The sequence below is a fragment of the Artemia sp. Qi Xiang Cuo genome, chromosome 8 (assembly GCF_049724085.1).
Source record: "Artemia sp. Qi Xiang Cuo chromosome 8, ASM4972408v1, whole genome shotgun sequence".
In the NCBI taxonomy this organism is placed as follows: domain Eukaryota; kingdom Metazoa; phylum Arthropoda; class Branchiopoda; order Anostraca; family Artemiidae; genus Artemia; species Artemia sp. Qi Xiang Cuo.
The window spans coordinates 11,672,079-11,698,150 of record NC_142801.1 but is presented as its reverse complement, the minus strand read 5'-3'; the positions used below and the strand labels follow the sequence as shown (position 1 = coordinate 11,698,150).

General features: G+C 36.2%; 1 protein-coding gene across 1 annotated transcript in view; it reads left to right on the top strand.

Annotated features, from left to right (window-relative positions):
- The first annotated feature begins 2,725 nt into the window (after positions 1-2,725).
- Positions 2,726-26,072, top strand: part of LOC148949160 (uncharacterized) — a 133,083-nt gene continuing 109,736 nt past the window's right edge. Inside the window, exon 1 of the mRNA XM_089093214.1 lies at positions 2,726-2,969. Within this exon, the coding sequence (XP_088949340.1) occupies positions 2,850-2,969 (120 nt within the window). The 5' untranslated portion in view covers positions 2,726-2,849. The remainder of the gene's footprint in view (positions 2,970-26,072) is intronic.

The following is a 26,072-nucleotide window of genomic DNA, read 5'->3' as shown; positions in this document are numbered from 1 at the left end:
AGATGAAGTTTCAGCAGGTTCATTTAGGGAGCGAACTATAGCAAAGTGGTCTGTACACAGACTATCAATTTTATTTATGTAAATTTTGTTCAAAAATTTAAAGACACAATTTGTAGGTCAATTGTGGAGAATTTGGCACTTTTGGGGTTAAAATATGTATTTAGGTTTGGAGGGGTAGCAACAGCTAATTCATTATTATTTGAAGTCACATGCTCAATAAATTTACCAGCTTTATTTGCTGGTTTATTCCCCCACAAAAGGCTGTGGGCATTGAAATCACCACAAATAATGATGTTTTTTAACATATTAGAATTATTTATATAATTAAAGAAATCCTTGGCATCTGAAGTTTGGCCATTAGGGTTATAGCAGCTTATTATGTAGGTTTTTAAATTATTCAGCCAAACACTTATACCAATTACATCAACATCATTTTCAAAATCTGGAAAATTGATGCCACAAAATTTTATATTATTATTAACTAATAAAGCTACGCCACCTCCTTTTCTCTCTGAAGATCTATCCTTTCTCAGGATAGTGTATCCCAGAGACTTAATTTGTTGATTTTGGGTTAAATTTGTTTCCTGGAGGCAAGCAATATTAATGGAATTATTATTCATAAATGATATTAGTTCATTTAGCTTATTTTCTGTGAGTGATCTTACATTCCATTGGAGTATTGATAAATGTTGTGTTGTTGATTTATTCTTCATATGACTGTGTATCAATGTTCAGCTTTGTTAAAAGTAAAGCAAGATCTTTTTTTGCTTGAATGAGCATATCATCTGGGATGTAGATTTTTGCCAATTCTGCAATAATTTTTGTTTTCTGTAGTTGATGTATGTTCATGGCCTGAACTGCATTACAGTTTAGAATGAATAAGCATATATTTGGGGATTGCATTTTTGGTAGTGCATCCTGTTTGTTAGTTAAGGGATTGATTCCTGGTAGTGTTTCCGGTTTGTTTCTTCTTGGGAGGGAGGGCCAGGCTGGCCTCATCTCACCGGAAAACAAGGCTTGCTGGCTTGGTGATTCCTTCTGATTGGGATTTGAGCTAGGGGGCTTAGAAGATGTTGTTTTATATGGGGTGCTTGATGCATTTGGGGCATTTGACTTGGGGGTTTTGGTTGGTTTCATTACAGGCTTTATTTGGTATTGTTGGGCAGCATTTCCTTCCATTGCTGCAAAGGGGTATGGGATGGCCTTCTCTGTTGATATTTGGAGTGTTAGAGCTCTTTTCTTGTATGCAGGGCATAATGATTTATTTGTAGATTCATGTGGACCTTTGCAATTGATGCATGTAGGCTGGGTGTTTTTGCAAGTTGTCAGCTCTTTAGGATGGAAAGATTTACAATTACTACACTCTTGGAGAATTTCATTGCATTTGTTTGTCGTGTGTCCCAGTTTGAAACACTTCTGACACTGAATAGGCTTAGGTTTGTATTCCTTGTGTGGTTTGATTTGCCCAGATAGGAATAATTTTTCTGGGATATCAATTTTATCCTTTAGTGTGAATAAGAAGAATCTAGTAGTTTTTATGCCATTAGAGTTAGGTTTTCCAAGTTGGGTAACATCCTCAACTGGGATTGTGTTTCCAGCCCTATCTGAGAGGCCTTCTTTTAACTCCTGAGTAGATATCTCTGGGGGAACATTATAAACTACAATTTTTGTTGGTGATTGTTTTGGGTTCCAATTAGATGCAATAATTGGGATATTCAGAAGGGATTTAAGGTTAATTATTGTATCTGCTGATTTCTGATCTTCTACAGCTATAAGCAGAGATCCATCACGGTTAATGTTAAGAGAGAACATTGATTTTAGCAATTTAAAAATTGCAACTCTTATTGCAGTGATCATTTTTATTTCAAAGGGGGTAGTGGGAGTAATTTTAAGGTAAATTCGTAAGTTCTTGGAGGGAGGATCTTGGGCAGGGAGAGGGGAAATGCTTTTAATTGGGGAGATTTTTTTCCTTTTTTTAGAGCTTCTAGAGAGGACCTCTTGAAACCCAGTATCATCATTTATGGTTGCATTAGGACCTACAGTTATCATTGTCCTATTCTCCGAATTGGAGCCATCATTAGAACTTTCAGATAATGTGCTTGACCAGCCAGGATGGGTATCTTTCACTATGGAATTTGATTTGGGATCTGGGGGGACGTTTTTTTTGGAGGACTTCTGAACATTGCCTCTTGGAAAAAGCTTTAAACACAAATATAAAACTAAAATAAGAAGGGAAACTAGATGATATCAAACCGTCTGCACTATACTATGGGAAGGATAAACACCACAGTATAGCCCTGAGGATGACTTGAGCAGGATAGGTTTGGTACAACTACTGATTAGAAGCGATAATAATCAAGAAAATATATTTCGATTTTCTTGTACGGTTGCTGTTGTTGTCCTTCTAATCAAAGCTCAACGTTCTATTGCTTTTCACCGTAAATGTTGGACATCGTCGTTCCGAGTTTTACTCGAGCAAACACGAAAATAAGCACAACGGTGAACTTGCCGGCCATCAAAAACGGATTTTAAGCAAAACGGCGTCCAAAAACAACGCACAGCTCAGGTTCTGTTCTTGCCACCTTGCTCATTTCCGTGTTTACCTGAGTTTTGTTTTTCGATGTTTCTTATGTCGTCCTGATATAATTGGCAACTAAGCAAACATTTTAAAATTTTAAACGAATTTAATAAATTCAACGGCAAAAATATTCTTAGGCCTATTACATTCAACAGGAAAAAACTAGTGTTTAAAATTAGTAGATGCTAATGCAATCGCGACTACTGCTTTAAGTGTATATCGTTTATACTTAGAGAGCTAAATCGTTAAGAGAACTGTTGACTAACTTAAAATGGAAAAAACTTATTTGGAGCAAAAACATGCTACCTCTGAGATTACTTTCTCTAGTATTTTCATAGGAAACCCAAAAAGGAACATGAAAGAAGCTTTTGAAGAGGCAGAAAAAATTAAGGTAAGTCAAACTTTAGTGCTTTTATTTGTTGAAATCTTATGGAGCCTAGACATATTGCCAGATTCCAAGTGGCAGCCTGTAGACTAGACTAGTATATTACTAGTATATTAAGCTAAAACAAAACATTTGTCGTAATTTTTTAAAATCATACTTAACCTAGGCTTTTTCCCTTGAGAAGGAAGGATTATAGCCTAGGCTAGATCTAATAACAAAAGAGAATGAAACTCAAGAATAGCAGTTCTTCAGCAAGAGACATGCTAGATTTAAAAGATAGACATTTTGGTAAATTTTGTGTTGTTCATATTATTGACTTATGATTAAAGTAAATATAGGGTAAAAAACCAGTATCCAGTTCAGTAAAATTAGCCTATGTAAAACTAAAACCCTGACATTTTCTTACCAAAGAGGAATTGAGAAGAATTGTAGGCCTATATGTCAGAGAAAAGCTAATAATCTAAGCTATACATTAATAAGGTTCTCACTAAGATTATTTAAGATCAAATACTTGAAATTAGTAGTTTATTGACTTACCTACAAGGACCCCTTTTTGGAAATACTAATTAGGCTATCCCATTTTGATGTATATATCAATTTTAGTGTTCCAGTTTTATTCACATATTAACTGAAGGCTGATTTTCTTCTTGTTCTAAAAAATTAACTTTTATTGCTTGATATTTATTCTATAGGCCTAAATTGTAAATATTAAATATAATTTTTTCTTTTCAATTGCTTGTCAAAACAGAGACCACATTTTTAATTTATGCTGACAAATTATTGGTGAAAATTTGACCAAGAAGGTGGAGTTCTTGTTACTGCCCTCACATTGCATCATGCTGTAGTAAAATAGGGGTGGTCCAAAAACCCATCTCTATTTTTTCAGAATGCCAAAGAAAAGCAGTCTTTCCCAAAAAGAGGTCTTCTACCCTACCACTTGATGCCTTTTTTTATGCTCTTTCCAAATATAATACTCATTTTTGTTGGAAATGAATTTTACCCCCACCCCTATATATACCAATTCAATGTATATATTTGCACATTAGGGGGAGGGAGAGTTTAAACTTACCTCTCATTTACATCAGAAATAAAATTAACATAACTCCTCTAATGTGCAAATATATACCCTGAATTGGTATATATAAGGGTGGGGGTAAAATTCATTTCTGACAAAAATGATTATTATATTTGGAAAGAGCATAAAAAAGGCAGTGAGTGGTGTGTTTACTTTATTTGTAAGTCAATAATATGAACAGCAAAAAATTTACTGACATTTTTCATTTCTCATTTTTGTAACTTCCAAGTTTTGTTTGCATTTTCACAGTTTATCCCCTGTCCCCCTTTAATGGTCTCATTTAGGCTAGGCCTAGCCATAGGCTATAGAAAGAAACTTATCAAAAAATGATGTAATTCTCATTTGATGATATGCATCAATCATCAATGTATCAAATTTACTTGTTTTTTTTTTACATTTTATTTTGAAATTAGAATAGGCTATAGTTTTCCTTATATTCTTTAGATGCATTCTGTGAGACTCTACACACCAATAAAACAGTTTGACATTGACAAGAATTGCAAAAAGTATGGACATTTTCTTTTATATCTATACCACAATTTAAAATGTATTTTCTAGTCATTTATAGGGATTAAGTTGAAAACAAAATACATTATAAATACATAATAGTATCTGCACATCAGAGAGGGGGGGGGGGCCTGCACAAAAATTATTTAAGTGAGAGGTCAGATAAAATAAAAGTAATGTAAAGATACAACATAAAATTGCAAAGAAAACAAGGACAATTAACAGCCAGTGAAAAAATGATGCAAATATTTCAGTCAAGACCTCTTCTTGACCATTCTCAGTGTAGAATAAAACTGATAAAAATATAAAAAAACAAGTCTTAAAATAAAAACACAAAACTAAAATTGGACAACCCTTTCTCAGTAATGGTGAAAGGGTAACTGAATAAAAAACACAATTCTAAATGGCATTTCACAATTTCATTTTATGTAAAGCACTCTTAAAGGCCAATTGCTTTCCAGTTAGATTATTATTGGAGATTTTATTTGATTACACAATATAATTTTGTGGATGTATGTAAAAACGATCAGAATGAATAATTTCATCATAAATGAGACTTAGAAAAGTTTCTCCAGTATCTCTTTTTAGAGCTACATTTTGGTGAATGTGCTTTTTTATTTCAACTGCCTCCCTGAAAACTTGCGTGAGACCTTTAACGGGGGCAACAATGGAGGTTTCGTTAAACAAAATGAAATGGTGTGGACTCTAATACACATGTTGAGCCAAGGCGGAATAAAAATCTCAGGCCTTTGGCATAGCCTCATGGCCTTGTTGATTGACAACCTATGTTCAGATAACCTCTCCCCCAATAGCTGTTGGGTTCTACCAACATAAAAACAGTCACAAGAACAGGGAATTCTACAAAAACAGCTACCGAGAAAGGGACTGGTTTTATCTTTGCCGCCGTTGAAGAAGCTCCGTATAGTAAGTGAATTTTTAAAGGTGACATTAGGATTATGTTCTTTTAAGGATTCTTTTCAGTTTGTCACTCAATTTTGGATTGTAGGATAGAACAGTGAAAAGTTTCTTATCATCCACCAATGGGACAATATCTGTTGGGGTTTGTGGATTTGATGCACTCTTTTCTGCCTTTTTTTGTCTTTTTTCTATGATGGTCTCAAGTATTTTTATGGGGTAGGCATTGCAAAATAACTGCCCCTTACTCACCCCCACATCCACCTCTGGGTTGTAGAAACTTCAGAGGATGCTCATTCAATCAGAAGTTGAGAGTCTATTCCTTTTTTTATAAGTCAAAAGAGATTGGAAACCACCATGCTGGGAGTTATTTTCTGGGGGGGGGGGGTAAACGCATAGACCCACTTAGGGTACTGGGGCAAAATTTGGGAAGATGTTGAGGGGTATGTTGAACTAAATCAAAATAAACTATATGCATCCAAGTTCTTAAAAAGGTGAATCTGCAATATCTTTGGAACAGGTAAATGAGTTAATTTGAAATTTTCAGGGTTACTGCTACTATTGTGGCTGCAATTGAGACTGGTTGCGACTTCAACTGTGACTAATTCCTACTGTGGAAACTTGCAGCTGTGACTGCTACTGCTACTACATTTATTTTTTACTACTACATTTATTTTTTTACCCTCCTCAACGCCTCACTCTTTAACGCTAAAGTTTGACTTTCTCACAACACTATTTTTGTTAAACAATAAAAACCTTTAGCGTAAAGAGCAAGGCGTTGAGGAGGGGACAGCCCCTTTCATATACGGAATAATTTCTGTTCGTTTTAAGTTTTAATGTTGCTCCTTACTTTCAGTTTAAAAAAACTTTATTTTTTTATTTAAAGGCTGCAAAAGCAGGGGGTTTGGGGGGTGGCAGCCCCCCAACTGTACCTCCTAATCCTTGTACGTTTTAAGGTTCGAACTTGTGACTTACAAGTTCGAACTTGTGACTTACAAGTTCGAACTTGTGACTACTTTAGCATTAGTCAAACTTAATTTCTTAAACCACATAGGCCTGACATCACATAAAGAAAGAAAAACGAGCAAAAATGGGGTTTGTATAGGCCAAATGAAGATACTGAAAAAACAAAACGAATATTTTGAGAGGACAAACGCCTCTCTTCTTCAGCGCGAAACGAAACGATGTATCAATAAAAGCTAAAAAATTAAAAGAATTAAAACCAACTACCTCGCTTTTATGGTTGTTAGGTAGTTGGTTTTAATTCTTTTAATTTTTTAGCTTTTATTGATACATCGTTTCGTTTCGCGCTGAAGAAGAGAGGCGTTTGTCCTCTCGAAATATTCGTTTTGTTTTTTCAGTATCTTCATTTGGCCTATACAAACCCCATTTTTGCTCGTTTTTATTTCTTTATGTAGTCAAACTTACGCTAAAGTTTGACTTTCTCACAATACTATTTTTGTTAAACAATAAAAAACTTTAGCGTAAAGAGCGAGGCGTTGAGGAGGGGGCAGCCCCTTTCATATACGGAATAATTTCTGTTCGTTTTAAGTTTTAATGTTGCTCCTTACTTTCAGTTTAAAAAACTGTATTTTTTTTATTTAAAGGCTGCAAAAGCAGGGGGTTTGGGGGGGCGGCAGCCCCACAACTGTACCTCCTAATCCCTGTACGTTTTAAGGTTCGAACTTTTGACTCAGCCTCTTTAACTCTTTAGAAAACGTAGTTTTTTCAAATAATTTCCAGATAGAAATTATGGTTTTGAGGAGGACACTCCCCCACAGCCCTCAGGGCAAGGGTTGTAATTTATGCCCTGGGGACATGTAAGGTTTTTATAGAAGGCTTTGTTGTAGAAACTTCAAAAGGGGCTCATTCGATTGGAAATTCAAAGGGCTAGTGCCCTTTTTAATAGTCGAAAGTGATTGGAGGGCAACTAACACCCCTCTCACGCCCACCTTTTCCCCAAACACATCCAATCAAAATTTCGAGATAGCCATTTTGTTCAACGTAGTTGAAAGTACTGCAGATTAGGTCTTTGAGGATGACACCCCCCCCCCCCCCCCCCCCACAGTCCTCAGGGTAAGGGTTGTAAGTTATGCCCTTGGGCATATAAGATAATTTAGGTCTCATTTGATTGGAAATTTAAATGGCTAGTGCCCTTTTTAATAGTCAAAAGTGATTGGAAGGCAACTAACACCCCTTCCATGCCAACCATTTATCCAAACACGTCCAATCGAAATTTTGAGATAGCCATTTTGTTCAAAGTAGTTGAAAGTTCCGGAAAATATATCTTTGAGGATGACACTCCCCCCACAGCCCTCAGGGTAAGGGCTGTAAGTTATGCCCTGGGGGCATATAAGGTTTTTATTGAAAGCTTTGTTATAAAAACTTGAAAAAGGGCTCATTCGATTGGAAATTGAAAGGGCTAGTACCCTTTTTAATAGCAGAAAGTGATTGGAGGGCAAATAACCCCCGTCTCACGCATAACTTGCACCCTAACCCGTTCAATAATATTTTGAAATGTCCGTTTTGTTCAACAAAGTTAAGTGTCTGGGGATATTAACCCTCATAGAGCTTTCATGGAAAGGGGTGTTACGTATACCTGGGGGGAATATTTATAAGGTTTTTATAGAGTGATGTTGTAGAAACTTCGAAAAGGGTTCATTCGATTGGCAATTAAGAGGGCGTGTGCCCTTTTTAATAGTCGAAAGTGATTGGAGGATTGGAGGATAACCCTCTCATACCCACTATTTCCCAAAACACATCCAATCAAAATTTTGAAATATTCATTTTGTTTGACATAGTTAAAACGTCCTGACATTATGTTTTTGAAGATGACACTCCCACCACAGCCCTCAGGGCACGGGTTGTAAGTTATGCCCTGGGAGCATTAAGTTTTTTTTTATATAGAAAGTATTGTCATTGAAACTTCAAAAAGGAATAATTCGATTGGCAATTGAAAGGTCTAGTGCCCTTTTTAATAATCGAAGGTGATTGGAGGGCAAGTAACCCCCCTCTCACGCCCACCATTTCCCCATACACATCCAATCAACATTTTGAGATAGCCGTTTTGTTCAACGTAGTTGAAAGGTCAGGAAATTATGTATTTGAGGATGACAACCCCCTCACAGCCCTCAGGGCACGGGTTGTATGTTATGCCCTGGGGCATATAAGGTTTTTATAGGAAGTGTTGTTGTAGAAACTTCAAAAGGCTCATTCCATTGGAAATTGAAAGGGCTAGTCCCCTTTTTAATAGTCGGAAGTGATTGGAGGGCAACTAACCCCTTCTCACGCCCAGCATTTCCCCAAACACATCAAATCAAAATTTTGAGATAGCAATTTTGTTCAACATAGTTGAAAGTCCTGTAAATTAGGTCTTTGAGGATGAAAACCCCCCCCCCCCGGGCAAGGGTTGTAAGTTATGCTCTTGGGGCATATAAGGTTTTTCATTGAAAGGGTTTTTTGTAGAAACTTCAAAAAGGGCTAATTCAATTGGCAATTAGAAGGGCTAGTGCCCTTTTTAAGGTGAAAGTCGCTAAATTCATTGCAATGTTAATTTTCCTATGCTACGAAAAGAGATCTTGCTCTCTGACCCGACATACCAGCACAATGGAATTTTGCACACGTGATCTTTGAAAAAGGATTTAAAATTTGGTCGGTTTCTTTTCTTGTGAAATTCCCAGGTAATAGAAAAAAAAATCTAATATGAAACCAGGTAGCTTTTTTTTTAAAAAAGGTCTGGAGCCTCAGAAATGGAAAATTTGAAGCAATCGAAAGTACTCTAAATTCAGAAAAAAAACTTTTAAAATTAATTGGCCGGATTGAAAATTCTAGATTCTTTTAATTTATTCCTCCACGATTGTTTTTGAGTTTTTATATTTTGGACTCTTGCATGGCATGGATGAAAGCGAAAAAGTCAATATTAACTTCAAATTGTAGCTCTTTTTTATATAGTTTATTCCACACTTTTCAGCTTTGTAATCCGATTTGTTAATTTTATATATAATTATAAATAAAATAAAATTTTTACTATGTTTCTCCTGTCCTACATAACCCCACTTTACACCCCCTGGCTGGAAACATACCCAAGGCTAGGACAGGTCATACTCATACTTGCGTTTAATTGTCTACTTGACTTTAATTGCATTGGAGTTTGTCTGCTGAGAGCAGGGTTGCCACTGGTGACACTTTAGTGTCACTTTTGACACTTTTTTTTAAATGGCACCTTTAAGGACACCTGACACTATTAGGACACTATTTAGCAAAAGTGGCACTTTTTTTGCTAAGTAGCACTATTTTATAAAAAAAGATTTTTTTCAGACAAAAAACCGGAAGGAAAACTGTCAATGTAGATATGCATCGATATCATTTTTCTGTCAGTTAAGAATCTTATCTTAACTCCTCGCTCGGCAATTATTGGATGCAAGAATCTTTCTGTGTGGTGAAAAACATAAACGTGTTTGTCTCTATCTGTGTGTGAGAAATTTTTATATTCTTATTCTTATCACTGATAAGCAAAGATCATCCAGTGATCTTCGGTACGAAATACTTGGCAATGAAGAGGACAGAGATAGACATTTAACTGCAATGTGGTGGAGAAGCCTTCAGTTGTTTAGTTCAACTATTTTGTGTTGTTGCAATAATTTGTAGGCTCATAAACGATAAGTCAGTCAAGCAGTTTGCAATTCTTGAGTGGGTCCGAATTCAATTTTTATGTTTTATTAGCTGAGGGCGGACTACAATTCAAAGAAGAAAAGCTAAGAGTGTATTTTTGCGCCACTATGTTAATAGCTGTTACTATGTTAACCAGTCACTGGGCCAGTGACTGCTCAATTTTGCGCATCTTGACATCGATGTCCGTGACTGGAGCTCTTGAAGCCCAGTGACTGAAGAGCTCACTGGTGATATCACACAACGACTCAGCAACGCAAAGACATCCACTGAGCTCACTGGTGTTCCACAAGAATATCTAGTGACTGGATCAGTGATGCAAAAATGCGCTCTAACATTTCCGTTCATATTTTTCATATTTTTTCTTTGAACTCTTGGCAATGGACAAATGAATATTCATACATAACCATCATTCTAAAAAAAAAAATTGATACCAAAACTTCCATTATCTTAAATCCTATGCAATCATTAGCAAAATCATAATCTAATTTCACTTTTTTTTTTCTTACTTAAATTTATGGTACATCACTAAATAAATTGAATTTGAACGCACTTCCTCATTTTGTTTATTTTATTCCCACTAATATTTTATTGTAAATGTGTTTTCACGCTGATATACTAAATGCTCGTGTTTTTTTTTATAAAGATGCTTTCATATTGATACTTAAAATGTTAGTTGACTGTTCCTATGTCCTAGTCCCTGGAGACATCTTAAAAAAAATTTAATGGGAGTGGCGAGAGTTCTCGTGAAACTTATTCTATTCAGGTTGTGATAAATAGATTAGATGATATAGCTGTCTTATTGATTTTTCACTAGTTTTTGCCAAATAAATTATTTGAAAGAGTTAGTGTCTGAGCCACTATTGGTTGTGTTTATCATAGGGTCATCAATAGCTACTATCTATGTTCGTGGCATTCTCTACAGCATTTTCGGAGAAAAGAAAAGTTTCAAGCACCTGAATGCACTGTAATAATCCAGATCATTTTATGGAAAAACTGGATGAAAAACTCTAAATGTAGATGAGGATTGTTGTCCTATTTTCCGTTTTCTCAAAAGAAAAAAAACTGAAGGTTTTTCCTCTTTTCTTTTTCCGTTCCTTTTCACGCTAAGAATAAAGACTGCTCAGTAAAAAAAGAGAAGAAAGTACTCTGTGGGACGAGTTCCCATTTTATACAGTAAGCACCATTTGTGCTGTAGCGGGTTTTTAGGAGGGGGGCTGGAAAGTTGACAAGAGTGGAAGTGCTGCGCAAAGCCGGAAATTAGTACCAACTGAGTAAAATCAAAATTTCTTTTTTATAGTTGATAGATGGCATTAGATACGACATTTCATGTTGGAGAATTTAAAGATGTGGGAAACCGCGCGGGGATGATCCCAAGCGGATTGGCAAATATTTTTAATATGAAAAGCTTGTTGAAATGAGCGCGAGCGTCGCGAGCCGCAAATTTATGGAAAATGACACTTTTTATACAAAATTGACACTATTTTGCCACCCAAAGTGCCACCAAAAAAACTGGCCGAGTGGTAACCCTGTACGTTTATAGGTAGTTGAAGGAGATGATTTTTTTTGTCAAATTGATCTCAAATCATAACATCTAAAAAAAAAAGATCAGACGAGTTTGGTATTGGAAAATTTTTTAGTTTCCCTCAAATGTCTGCAGTATTCCAAGAATGATGAGATGCCAAAAAAAAAAAAACAAATAGAAACGTATCCATGATCAATATCCTAGAAGAAAGGTACGAGTCCATATCTGTTCTGATGGGCGATCATAACCCACACAATAGCATTTTCTGACACGCCGAAACCGGAGGTCTGATTTGCATTAGGATTTGTTAACTTTTTCGGAAGTGTTCCTTTCTTTTTAGAAAATCGGGCTCCCTGTTTTCAAAATCTCTTAATACACCCAAATCCCTTTTTCTTCTGAGGCTTGGAGCCTTTGGTGAGTAAATATTAAACGCAATGAAATTTATATATTTGCAATCTGCATAAAAACACAATTGTTATCAAAACTCCATTTTTGAGTTTCGGTTACAATTTAGCTGAGTCACTCCTTAATTACAGTTTAACACTATGAACTGTTTGATAAAACTTATTGGGCTAACGTCCTATTTTTTAAATAATCCTGTAGCAAACCGGAGTTTTTGAAGCACGATTCATGCTATTAAAGTGTAAAGTGGACTCAAATCATGCTATTTGAGTCCAGTTGAAATGTGCACTATCTTAGAAAATTCTCTTTTTTGGGGAAGCTTTTGGTTCCTTTACGTGTACGTAAAGGACTGAAATACCCTTACAGGCGCCTTCTTTTCTTCGATATATTCTCTTACTTGGTTATTCAGCGTGAGCAGCAAATTTATGGCAAATCCAGGGCAGAATTTTTTTTGAAACGCTTTTTGGGTCTCATTACAAAAAATTACGTTCATCGCATAAACATAAGTTGTTCCCATAAAAGGATTTTCGTTATTAATTAGAAAAAATTTAATTCAGAAAGCAATATATTTTCACCGTTAGTACTGTTAGATTTAGGGTAGTATTAAGATTAGGTAGAAATGTTCTACCTACAGAAACTCACAAAAAATGTATTAAAAAAAGCGATTGTAAAAGTTAAAAGATAATTTTTGTACATAAATTGCTGCGTGTTCATTTTGCAGACAAGAAAGCTCAACTTATTTCAAAGTAAAAATATGTTTCCTTATTTTTATAATTATCTTTTTATACTCAAAATTCAATTAGCATTTCCCTTTTTCTGCTATAATTTAAATATTTGAATTGAACTTATACTGAACATATTACTTTCAATGGTCCTATAATCAAATTTAAAATGATATTCAAGAAACTTAAAACTACTCTTGAAGTTCAAACCGTGCTGATTGATATAACCTATTTAGGGTGAAACCTTTTGAGAAATAGCACAAAAAGTGCCATTTTGGTGCCATATGACACTTGCAGATGGCAGAATTTACAAGAAGCACGTAGATATGAGAAATAGCTTTTGAATGAGCCATTAAGTAGATCAGTGCTACCGATGCAAAAAGTAATTTTCCTTGCTCTTGCAGGGAGGGGGACTGTAACTTCCTTGTACAAGGTGTTGACCATTTTGATTCTAATCAAAACCACCATAAATTTCTTTTCGCAAAAAACTTTTACTTTTAAGACGAACAGAAATAATAGTTTACGTTCCTGAGTCAGTGTCAGATGGAAATTTTTCTCACTAGGCAGTTTTTTTTTGTCAAAACACGTTTTTTAACTTTTGGTTACTATGGGCTGTGGTTCGCTCTTTACTAGGTTGCAGCTATCGCTGCAACCATGATACCTTTCCGGGACATGCATTGAAATGCATTAAAAAATGAGCATAGAAAATGACAGAAAAAAACAACAACAGCGGATACCGATATTCCCGATACGATACATGTGATACCAATACGCCCGATACCGATACGCGCGATGTCGATACCACATACAGCCCTTCCCCAGGGACTATGGAGGGTCATATCGTCATCAAAACCATATATATTGGACCTTTGAACTATGTTAAAGAAAATGGCTATCTCAAAATTTTTATAGGGCTAGTTGGGGAGAGGAGGCCTGTAGGGAGGGGGGGCTATTTGCCCTCCAATCTTTTTGGTCCCTTACAAATATAATTCCCTTTCGAATGAGCTATTACACACCTCTCTATGATGCTCTGGCCACCCCCTAGCTCTGCTAGAAAAAGGGAGACAGATCAGTGCTACCCATGCAAAAAAGTCATTTTCCTTGGTGTTCAAGGTGAGGAACTATAATTATCCTACAAAAGGTTTTGGGCCATGCTGATTCCAATGGTGCACTTTTTATTTCGATCTGCCATTTTCAAGGGGTTTCAGGTTCTTTTTGGAAATCACCATAAATTCCTTTTCGCAATAAACTTCTACTTCTAAGATCAACCGAAACAATAGTTACCATTCCTGATTCAGTGTCAGATGGCAATTTTTTTAACTAGACAGTTTTTTTGAAAACACGTTTTTAAAATTTTGATTACTATGGGCTGTAGTTCGCTCTTTACTAGGTTGCAGCTGCCGCTGAAACCATGATATATTAGTCACCTTCTCAAATTTGGTTAAGGTGCTTTGCGTGTTTCCTCATGAAATTCCCAGTTCTGTAAAATTGAGCAGACACAGAGAAAGAATGACAAATAAAAATAATGAAGAAAAGAAGAAATTTTGGAATATTCTAAAATATAGGCAGAATATTTGATGTGGAGTATTTACTGGCATTTATTTTTACCATTTATTTTATTTTATTCGTGTTTCTGGGGGGTTGACATATTATAGCAGGGTAGTAAAAGATTAACACTGGGACTGTGGGAGTGGTATTTACCCTGAAGGCAAAATTTTTAGACATTTCAAGGTTTTTTGAACAAAATAAATGTCTCAAAATTTTGATTCAAAATAATTTTTTTTATTTATAATAAAAATAACAAATAAAAAAACAAACACACACAACACATCTTTGCACGTGTACAGTGGTGTTGTTTGGGGGAAGGAGGGCACTTACCCCCCAATAATATGGAGAGTAAATTGTTATATAGCCCATGTCCCTTAACCATCTTGACGCCTCTTTTAACCCCCATCCCAATAAAAATGCTGGAGCAAGGGGTGGATCCAGGACCATTTTTAGGGGGGGGGGCGGCAAAATAGGTTGATCCGATAAAATTGCATTAGGAGGAAGTTTAATTAACGCAAACTTGCGTTAATTAAGTAAATTACATTACTTTAGACGACGTTAGGGGGCACGCACCCCCTGGATCCGCCACTGGCTGGAGGTATGCCCTTGCACGTGCACAGATACTTTTTTGGGAGGAATATAATAAATATCCTTGTATAATATGATAGAATACAATAATATTAAAAAGTTCCTGACCAATAATAAATAAAAATTTTATTCGGTAACTAAATAAGACAAGCTAAAAATCAAACGAAATTTAGGATTTCTTGGGACCTTGTGAACTTCATCGAACTCATCAAATAAGGCAATTTTATGAAAACTTAGAGCCCAAAAATTCTAGAGTTTTTTTTATTCCTAAAATTTGACTCAAACGAGACCCACTCCTTGAAAATATTGACCCGAAACCGCAATTTGTGCCCTAGATCATATAATTTCTCTGAAGAAGTTACGAAAGTGGAGAAGCCCTATATGGCCGTTTCTGGCAGCATATATGTCACAATTCATGTTACAATTTATATGTGTGTATTTCAAAGTGGCTAAATATATATACAAAAGGGAACTAATTCAATTAAAAAAAATACTTTCTAATTACGAATTCAAACTTCGTATCTAGAAATGATTGTTATCAACTAGGTCAAAAATAAACATTTGAAATTTATACATTATGCTCCTTATTGACTTAATAAATCTTAAAATGAAAACATCAAGTCCTTCAAATTAGCTAGATTTAAATTTATTAATACAACTTATTTAAAAAAAAAAACAAATTAAGAAAAGAAACACTTAATTGTTAAGTCAAAAGTGGTATAAAAGATTTTAGACAAAGTTAGTTCAGTCGTTAGTTCATTACATTTTGGAAAGTTGTTTAGGGTGATCAAATAAGAAGAATGCCTTGTTCCGAGTTAGGAGAACCAGAACGCAAGGCCCCAGTAAGCAAATATTTTTGATTTGGTCATTTTTTGTTCAAGTTTGTATTAGTGCAAAGATTTCATCTAGCGTAAGAAGAAAATTACAACTGATTTTAAAATGTAAAATAAACTGGATATACTATTATTTTATATTCTGTTTTTTTTAATGTTCCTTATTTTGCTTATTCCAATACCATTTAAATTGTCTTTACGGAATACTGATAAGGGGATTCAGATTTGAAATAAAATCCCTCACTGAAAGTAAAAAAATTAGATATTTAGAAAGCAATTTGTAAAAATTTATGGCATTTCAGCATGGTTTCAGGTATAAATATACAAAGATGGGTCGTTGGCCAAAAAGTGTTTTTTTTTCATCTCCTTCATACTTTAACAATTAAGAATGGCTAAGCATACCTTAAATAATTGCGACTAATACTATTAAATGACTACATCTAAAATTTGCCTAGTTTGGGTTCTGAATAAGTGCCGCATGGCACTAAAAACGGCACTTTAGGTGCCATTTATAAAGTGGAAAAGCTTGGAAGTATAAAACAGATACCAATGTAATATTTATGTGTCCTAAGCTCTTCACTGGAAGTTTAAAAATCACCCCTTCCAACCTCCTTAGTAAGTTTCATAAATCGTCTGCTCACCAGCTGGCTGCTGCAACATTAGCAGGGCTAGTAAGCTACCACAGCATTGTAGAGATATGTTTAATGGCTCATTTTATAGCTATTGCTCATATCTACGTGCTTTCTATAAATTAAATAAAAAAAAAGTTCTTTCACCTGAAAGTAAGGAACAACATTAAAAGCTAAAACGAACAGAAATTATTGCGTATGTGAAGGGGATTGCCCCTCCTCAACAACTCGCTCTTTACGCTAAAGTTTTTGAGTACTTATAAAAAAGCTTTTTATTTTTCTAATTAAACGATCCTTGTGTTTCACGAGTCGTTCTTAAAGAATTGGGACAACATTCAAACTTTAGCGTAAAGAGCAAGGTGTTGAGGAGGGGGATATCCCTTTCATATACGTAGTAATTTCTGTTCGTTTTAAGTTTTAATGCTGCTCCTTACTTTACCCTGAAAAAAAAACTTGTTGTTTAATTAATATCTGATCGTTTTTTACAATGCAAGGAAGTCTGGCCTAACCTACAAGGAGAAATCACCCTCCCCACGGAAATATCCTCAAAACAATTCAATTCCGGTGAAAATTTACCCCGGATAATTACCCTTAACTACTCTACGTATAAAATTGAGACGAAGGGAGAAGTCCTAGTTGCCCTCCAAATTTTTTTGTCACTTAGAAAGGACACTAGACCTTTTAATTTCCGTCCAAATGAACCGTCTCACGATATTCCAGGACCGCTGGATGTATGATCACCCCTGGGAAACACACAGACAAAAAAAAGACGCATCCGTGATCTTGCTTCTGACAAAAAAATACAAAATTTCACATTTTTGCATCTAGAAGCTTGAAACCTCTAAATTAAGTTTTTCTAATACGCTGAACCTGATGATGTAATTTTCATTAAGATTATATTACTTTTAGGGATGTTTCCACCTTTTTTCGAAAATCAGACAAATTTTCTCAGGCTCGTAGCTTTTAATGTGTTAAAACTAAACTTTATGAAACTTATATATTTGAAATCAGCGCAATAAGACAATTCTTTCGATATATCTCTTGGTACCAAAATTCCGGTTTTTAGAGTTTCAGTTACTATTGGGCCGGGTCGCTCCTTACATACAGTTCGTTACCACGAACTGTTTGATTCAACTATCTGTAGCTGCCAAATGGCACTCTTGGTCAGGGACAGATCTACAGAAAAATCTCGGAGGGGGGAATGAGACAAGGGCACCTATAAGTTAGATTTTGGGGAGGACCAAATGTGACAAGTGCGCTAATAAGCACAATTTTGGGGGAGGACCAAATGTGACAAGGGCGCCAATAAGCACAATTTTGGGGGAGGACCAAATGGGACAAGGGCGCCAATGATAAAAATTTTGGGGGAGGACCAAGTGTGACAAGGGCGTCAATAAGCAAAATTTTGGGGGAGGACCAAATGTGACAAGGGCACCAATGAGCAAATCGTTAGGGGAGGACCAAATGTGACAAGGGTCAATAACTGACCATAATTGACCAAATTGACACATTTATTTAAAAAAAATAAGTAAAAAACGGAAGAAAATAACAAGGAATGAAGGCGCCAGAAAAATCTTGCTCCCCCCCCCCCCGGCCTCCTGAATCTGACAGTATTTTTGGTGTCGTGTCTCAATTGGAAAAGCTGGGACTAGTGGGCTACCAGAAAAAACATAGAGATGTTTAATGGCTCATTCAAAAGCTATTCCCAATTTCTGGGTGGTTTTTATCAATTCTACCATTTGTAAGATTCATCTGGTATAAGATTCAACTACCATTTGTAAGATTCAAATTTGAATGGCTCATTTAAAAACTAATGCTCATTTACGTTTAAATAAATTCTAGCATCTATAAGTGCCATATAGCAACAAAAATGGGACTGTTAGTGCCTTTCATGCCTTTTTTTTGGGGGGGGGGGGGTCATCTAGCGTTTGGTGACACTGGAATTTTTTCAGTGTATTACTAAGAATAATTAACTGAATTTGTGTAGCTAGTAAAATTAGTGTAGTAATAAGTGCCTGATCTCAGATACTGACAGAAAATACGATTACAGAGCTTGAAAACGAAAAATATCGTCAAACCCTAGATGGCCACGGGTTGCAGGGTTGCCACTGGTGACACTTTAGTGTCACTTTTGACACTTTTTTTTTTTAAATGGCACTTTTTGGGACACCTGACACTTAGGACACTTTTTAGCAAAAGTGGCACTTTTTTTGCTAAGTAGCACTATTTTATAAAAAGAGAATTATTTTCAAACAAAAAACCGGAAGGAAAACTGTCAATATAGATACACATTGATATCCTTTTTCTGTCAGTTAAGATTCTTATCTTAACTCCTCACTCGGCAATTATTGGATGCAATAATCTTTCTGTGCGATGAAAAACATAAACATGTTTGTCTCTATCTGTGTGTGAGAAATTTTTATATTCTTATTCTTATCACTGATAAGCGAAGATCATCCAGTGATCTTCGGTGCGAAATACTTGGCAATGAAGAGCACAAAGAAAGACATTTAACTGCAATGTGGTGTAGAAGCCTTCAGACGTTTAGTTCAACTATTTTGTGTTGTTGCAATAATTTGTATGCTCATAAACGATAAGTCAGTCAAGCAGTTTGCAATTCTTGAGTGGGTCCGAATTCAATTTTTATGTTTCATTAGTTGAGGGTTGACTACAATTCAAAGAAGAAAAGAGCAAGAAAAGTTAAGAGTGTATTTTTGCGCCACTATGATAATAGCTGTTACTATGTTAACCAGTCACTGGGCTAGTGACTGCTTAACTTTACGCGTCTTTTCATCGATTTCCGTCACTAGAGCTCTTGAAGCCCAGTGACTGAAAAGCTCACTGGTAACATCACACAACGACTCATCAACGCAAAAACATCCACTGAACTCACTAGTGTCCCACAAGAATATCTAGTGACCTCTTCAGTGACTGGGCAAGTGACGCAAAAATGCGCTCTAACATTTCCGTTCATATTTTTCATATTTTTTCTTTGAACTCTTGGCAATGGACAAACGAATATTCATACATAACCATCATACTAAGAACAAAATTGATACCAAAACTTCCATTATCTTAAATCCTATGCAATCATTAGAAAATCACAATCTAATTTCACTTTTTATCTTACTTAAATCTGTTATATCATTACATAAATTGAATTTGGACGCACTTCCTCATTTTAGTTATTTCATTCCCACTAGAGCCGGAAATCAGCACCGACTAAGTAAAATCAAAATTTCTTTTTTTATAGTTGATAGATGGCATTAGATCCGACATTTCATGTTGGAGAATTTAAAGATGCGGGAAACCACGTGGGGGTGATCCCAAGTGGATTGGCCAATTTAAAAAGCTTGTTGATAAGATTTTTGGAAAATGACACTTTTTATTCAAAATTGACACTATTTTGCCACCCAAAGTGGCACCAAAAAACCGGCTGAGTGGCAACCCTGGCTGAGAGAATCACATATAGTGTAGTCGCTTAGTCAAAGGTTCGTGCAAAATTGGAAAAAAGTGTGAAAGTTGGTCAACAGGGGCAGTTTGATGTGTTCTTTTGAATGAAACTGAGACACAAGTGATCCGAACACTTTAAGAGGGGGGAACAGGGGATAAAAGCCACCCAAAATAGAGAAAAGAAAAAAAATTCTTTTTCCCTATTTTAGCTTGATATTCAGTGTGTATACTCGATATTTGACAGAAATTGAAGCACAGTGATGGAAAAGATGCTTGGATTGTCCCACCATCAAAGGGAGGGGGGGGTGGGGGGGTGAAATTCACCTAACAGGAAGGAAACGAGAAATATTTGTTTTGGTCCATTTAAAATTGGTATTCGGTATGTTTATTCAATCTTATATAGGCACTGATTTAATGCCATGATGAAAGTGCAGAGGATTTCCTGGGAGGGGGGAAACAGGGGTAAATATTTCCCCCAGGGGAAATGCTAAAGAATGTAAACTTCTGATCTGCTGTCTCTAAGTTTGTTCTCGCCATTTCAGGAGGCATTCTCAAGATCGAGTGGTACCGTATTACATCCTAAATCCTGGATAGGGGAAATGGGGGAAACTGGGGGGGGGGGGTAGGGAAAAATGTCAAACTGAGTTTCTTTTCAATTTTGGCTGTGGCGGTTATGATGACTCTACTGGGAGTAGATGGCAAACACTGGGCAAAGGAAACCGGGGATGACAGCTTTGACACGCAAAACTACAACTGCCTCCCCCCTCGTTTCCCCTCCTTTATGAGTCAAATGCACTACTATAACTTTCGTTTAAAGATATGACTTTAATCACTGAAGGAAGAAATAAAAATAGGTAAAAATAAGAAAAAAAAAGAAAAGTGGTATGCAATTGGTGCCCTGGTTCAGCAGCCTATTCGTTGCTGGGGTTAGATCTGTAGCAGACTCCATTACAGGCACACAGATAAGTGCACGGTAGTGAAGCCTTCATGCACTTGCATGATGGATTGCAGGCTTTCTTGCAGCTACATTTGACCAGTTCTTTGCACGCCTTGGAAGCTTCGGATAGCGTCGTCCAGACAGAATGCCACTCATCATTTACGAGCTTCCATCAAAATTCAAAGGGGGAAGGAGGATTCTGAATTGGGTCGGCTGCTCTTCCCCAAATTCAGTCAGCCTAAAAGTGTGCATGTCTGGTGTGCTGAAGAAGGGCGACGGATATTGGGGGGATGCGGTCAATCTGCCGTCCCTTGGAAAAAAGCACTTTTCTCGCTTCGTCAACACTCTGGACTTCGCTTGTCCTCTAATAACATAAAACTACAAATCTGTCCAGTAGCTCTTGCGTTCGCGGTCTCGTGGCAGACGACAAATCCAAGAACATGTCAGTTGCATTGGGATAACTTTTCCAGACATTGAAGGCGTTATTCTTTCCAGTGCCAGAAAAGGAAAATAGTGTATCGCAGCCTGTAAACGCGTAGAAACCAGGTTAAGCTTTTGACTTTTGAGGCCTGTAAGTGAAAAAAAATCGTAAAAAACTATCCTGATTCTCCCACAACAAGTGTAAAAGACTATTTGACAATCTTTACAGACAGCAAGCCTAAAGGAATAGGAGAGTGCTATACCAATGTACGAGGAGACATGAACTTTGAGGCTGCGTGGGGTGTTATGGGGACAGGTGGAGGCTACGCCACGCTATCTGAAATATTTGGCGTCCTAGGCATCTGCCCTATGCCAAAAGAGACTTCCATGAAAACTGAATCGGCAATTGGCACCGTATGGATGGAAACGTTGACGGAAATCTTACAGCAGAACGGAGAGGAGTCACTGAAAATGGCTGTTCCCGAAAACAGGTTTCTGAATAGTTCCTATTGGACTACAAACAGTAGTGTGTGACGGGGAGTGGAACAAACACAGCAAGGGCCATGACTACACAGTCGAAGGATGTGTAGGGGTCATTATTGACACTTTCACTAAAAAAAAACTATTATATGTGGGGATAAAAAAATTAATATTGTTATATTTGCTTCAGCTGTGAAAAAGGGCAAAAATCCTGCCAGTTATGTATGCTTCATAAATTATAAGGGTCCATCTAAAAGTATGGAGACATACGTTCTTGTTGAAGGTTTTCGCATTAGTGAAGAGATGCTCGGGTCACAATATCTTTGGTGCATTGGTGACAGAAATTCTAGCGTTTTTAAACATTTCGTGGTAACGAACTGTAAGTAAGGAGCGACCCGGCTCAGTAGTAATCGAAACTCTAAAAATCGGAATTTTGATATCAATAGATGCATCAAAAGAATCAGATTTTAATGCTGATTTCAAATATATAAGTTTCATCAAGTTTAGTGCTACGCATTCTTTAAATTTATTTATCGCTTTCAGAATTGTAATTTTCTATAAGTTACGTGCCTGAGAAAATTTGCCTGATTTTCGAAAAAAGGGGGAAGCAGCCCCCTAAAAGCTATAGAACCTTAATGAAAATCACACCATCAGATTCAGCATACCAGAGAACCCTACTGTAGAGGTTTCAAACTCCTATCTGCAAAAGTGTGGAATTTTGTATTTTTTGCCTGAAGAAAGATCACGGATGAGTGTTTATTTGTTTTTTTTTCAGGGGTGATCCTATCAACCCAGTGGTCCTAGAATATCGTGGGAGGGCTCGTTTGAGCGGAAATTAAAAGTTCGGGTGCCCTTTTTAAGTGACCGAAAAATGGAGGGCAACTAGGCCCCCTCCCACACTCATTTTTTTCCAAAGTCATCCGATCAAAATTTTGCGATAGCCATTTTGTTCAACATAGTCGAAAATATAATAACTATGTCTTTTAGGATGACTTAATCCCCCAAAGTCCCCAGGGTGGGAGGAATAAAAGTTTGGAACTTTACCCAATGTTTGGGGGTCGGAGGTTATGTGGGAGGATCTTTCCACGGAGGAAGTTTTCATGGGGGAAGGGAAATTGCTATGAAGGGGGTGCCGGGTTTCCCAGCATTATTAAAAAAAACGATTAGACATTAAATTAAAATAACAAGTTTTTCAACTGAAAGTAAGGAGCAACATCAAAACTTAAAACGAACAGAAATTATTACCTATATGATTGGGTTCGCCCCCTAGTAAATACCTCGCTCTTTACGCTAAAGTTTTTAGTACTTTCATAAGAGCTATTAATTCTAATTAACGGCCTTTGTGATTAAGGGGTCATTATTAAAGAATTGGAACAAAATTCCAACTTTAGCGTAAAGAGCGAGGTATTGACTAGGGGGCGAACCCCCTAATATACGTATTAAAAATATATGAATATAGAAGTTCGTTACAAAAGTTAATTCGTAAGTTACTTATATTTATTACTAATAAAAACGTTCGTAAATAAAATTAAACAACTTTCGAGAAAGCCATTTAACCACATAAAAGTAAAATTAATATGTAAATTTCGTTTTAATTATTCATGTACGGTGAACCAAAATCAAAACCTGCATTAACTCAAAAACTTTCAGAAATTAAATTAAAAAAACAAGTTTTTTTTTAGCTGAAAGTAAGGAGCGACATTAAAACTTAAAACGAACAGAAATTATTCCGTATGTGAAAGGAGCTGTCCCCTCCTCAACGCCTCGCTCTTTCCGCTAAAGTTTGACTCTGTCTCACCACTTTATTTTTTAAAACAATAAAAATTATTAGCCTAAAGAGCGAGGCGTTGAGGAGGGGACAGATCCTTTCATATACGGAATAATTTCTGTTCGTTTTAAGTTTTAATGCCGCTCCTTACTTACAGTTAAAACAAACTTTTTTTATTTATTTAATTTATATACTGAAGCAAAGCGTCCCTTATGGCTCGATTATTTAAAAAGAAGAGTGGGCAAATCATTGTGCAAAAAAAAAACCATACAAAATACCTCCACGGCCTTGTAAAATATACTTTAATGGCAAAAAAATAGCGTATAGAACAGCGAAAAGGCCGTTCGAACAGTCAGCGTACAACAAAAAACTATGAAAATAACTCCTCGGCTGAGTGAAACCATACGATTATCTTCAGCTAACCTCACCTTAGCAGGTCCTCACCCAACACACAGCACCGTGGATCCTAATTGTATCCTACCAAGTTCGCTGGCTGCAAAAGATGTCCTTATTTTTTTAACAATAAAATTTATTATGAAGAAGTTTTATGTCTTTTTTTGTGTACTATATTTTTGAGCCTATCAGTTTTTTGTTGGATTAAAAATATAATTATTATCACTAGTATTATTCTCTTGTAATAGATTCAATTTCTGATATGTAATGTTGGCCACGATCAAGCGAGTACCCAGACCCCTTCATTCAAATCCTCGGTCTTAGGATCGAACTGTTATCGATAGATTTTTTATAGAAATATCAGATGTCTCAAGGCTTTGTTGTTTACTATTCATTGAAAATTTATCGCTGCTCCACGGCAAAGATGGTTCTAGACGTTTACCCTGACAACTTATCAAATATCAAGACGACTTACCAACTAGTATCTCAAGAAAAGCAAGTGAAGAACACATTGATTTATCAGAAGATACATCACTGACAAATTGAAATTCTGGCCTTCAGTTGCTTATAACAATTCTTGCCGGTTTGATGAAGCTATGAAAGTCCTCCTTCTCTTCACTAGCTCATATCTATGTGAGGCCAGATTTTCGCCTGATTTACATTCAATCTAAGTACTGACATAAATTGGATATATCAAACTCACTGTAATTAAAAGTAACTTAAGCTGAAGTTTATGTTGAAACTGTAATTAATAAAAATCGGAAACAAATACATCCGTCCCATTTAAATAACTTTTGTAAAAAAAAAAACTAAAGCAGGCGTAGTTATGTAAGCAAAAAAAAAAATATTTAAGTCATTTTTCTTATGTTAACTGTCTTTCATTAATATTGGTAACACTTGTATTTTTTTTTTCATTTCAATTAGAAAAAATAATTTCTACTCGTCGATACGGAATCTGAGCATTACCAATATTAATGCTCGCAACCGCGGTCCACTTAATATTCGTTTGCGACCCACGTGTGTCGTGATCCATAGTTTGGAATTACAAGCTTAGTGTATTAATTTAGAACTTTCAGTGAACGCTTAAGGGGCAGATCAATTCACCAAAAGGCAATATGTGCATGCTACTACTAATATTAATACCCCTACTAATTCTATTACCACTACTACTACTGCTGCCAATCCAGCTACTACTTCTATTGCAACTAATACTAAGCCTAGGAGTAGGATGTTAAGGTGAAAATTCTAGGAAATGTTGAGGGGGAAGTCAAACTAAACTAAAACAGCATGGGCATGAGGGTTGTCAAAATGGGATTTTCAGGAATGACTTAGTGCATTAAGTTTGAACTTTCAAGGTATGCGTAGGGGGGATTTCAGTTGACCAAAAGTCAACATGTGGATGTTACTACTAATACTTATTCTACTACCACTACCGCTACTACTACTATTACGACTAATACTACGACTAGGGGTAGGCTATTAAGGTGAAAGTTTTCAAAAACGCTAAGGGAGAAGTTTAAACTAAATTAAAACACACTATGGGCATACAGATTATCAAAAGTGATTATCAGCATTATCATAGCAAAAGGTTGTAGTAATAAATTGAAACTTCCAGGGCTGGATGATGAGGATGTTCAATTGACCAAACGCAGTATGTGCATACCACTACTGCTACTAGTGCTAGTATTACTACAAATCTAACTTTTGACTACTACTAGTAATATTCATTCCATTACTACTGTCAATGCTGTTATAGCTAAGGCTAAGGATATGAATGTGAAGATTTCAGGGAGGGAATATTGAGGGGGAAGTTGAACTGAATCAAAATAGGCTACACTGTGCCTACTGGTTTTCAAAAAGGTGTTTCAGTGGTATCTTAGGAATAGCTTGAAGTATGAAGTTGGAACTTTCACGGGTTGTTGTTGGGGATGTTGAACTAGCCAAAAGGCAATATGTGCTATGATACTATTTCTACTGTTATGACTACTACTTCTACTTAGGCTAAGAGTATTGACGTGAAATTTCAGGGAACATTTAGGGGGACGTTGAACTAAATCAAAACACACTGTGTGCATTCAGGCTCCCAAAAGATGTATGGTCAATTTCCCAGGAATATCTTAGACTATTAAGTTGACACTTTCAGAACATGTTGAGAAACATGAACTCACCAGAAGGCACTCTTTGCATACTTCTACTACTACTGCTGCTGTTACTTCTGCTACTATTACGACAACTACTAGGCCACT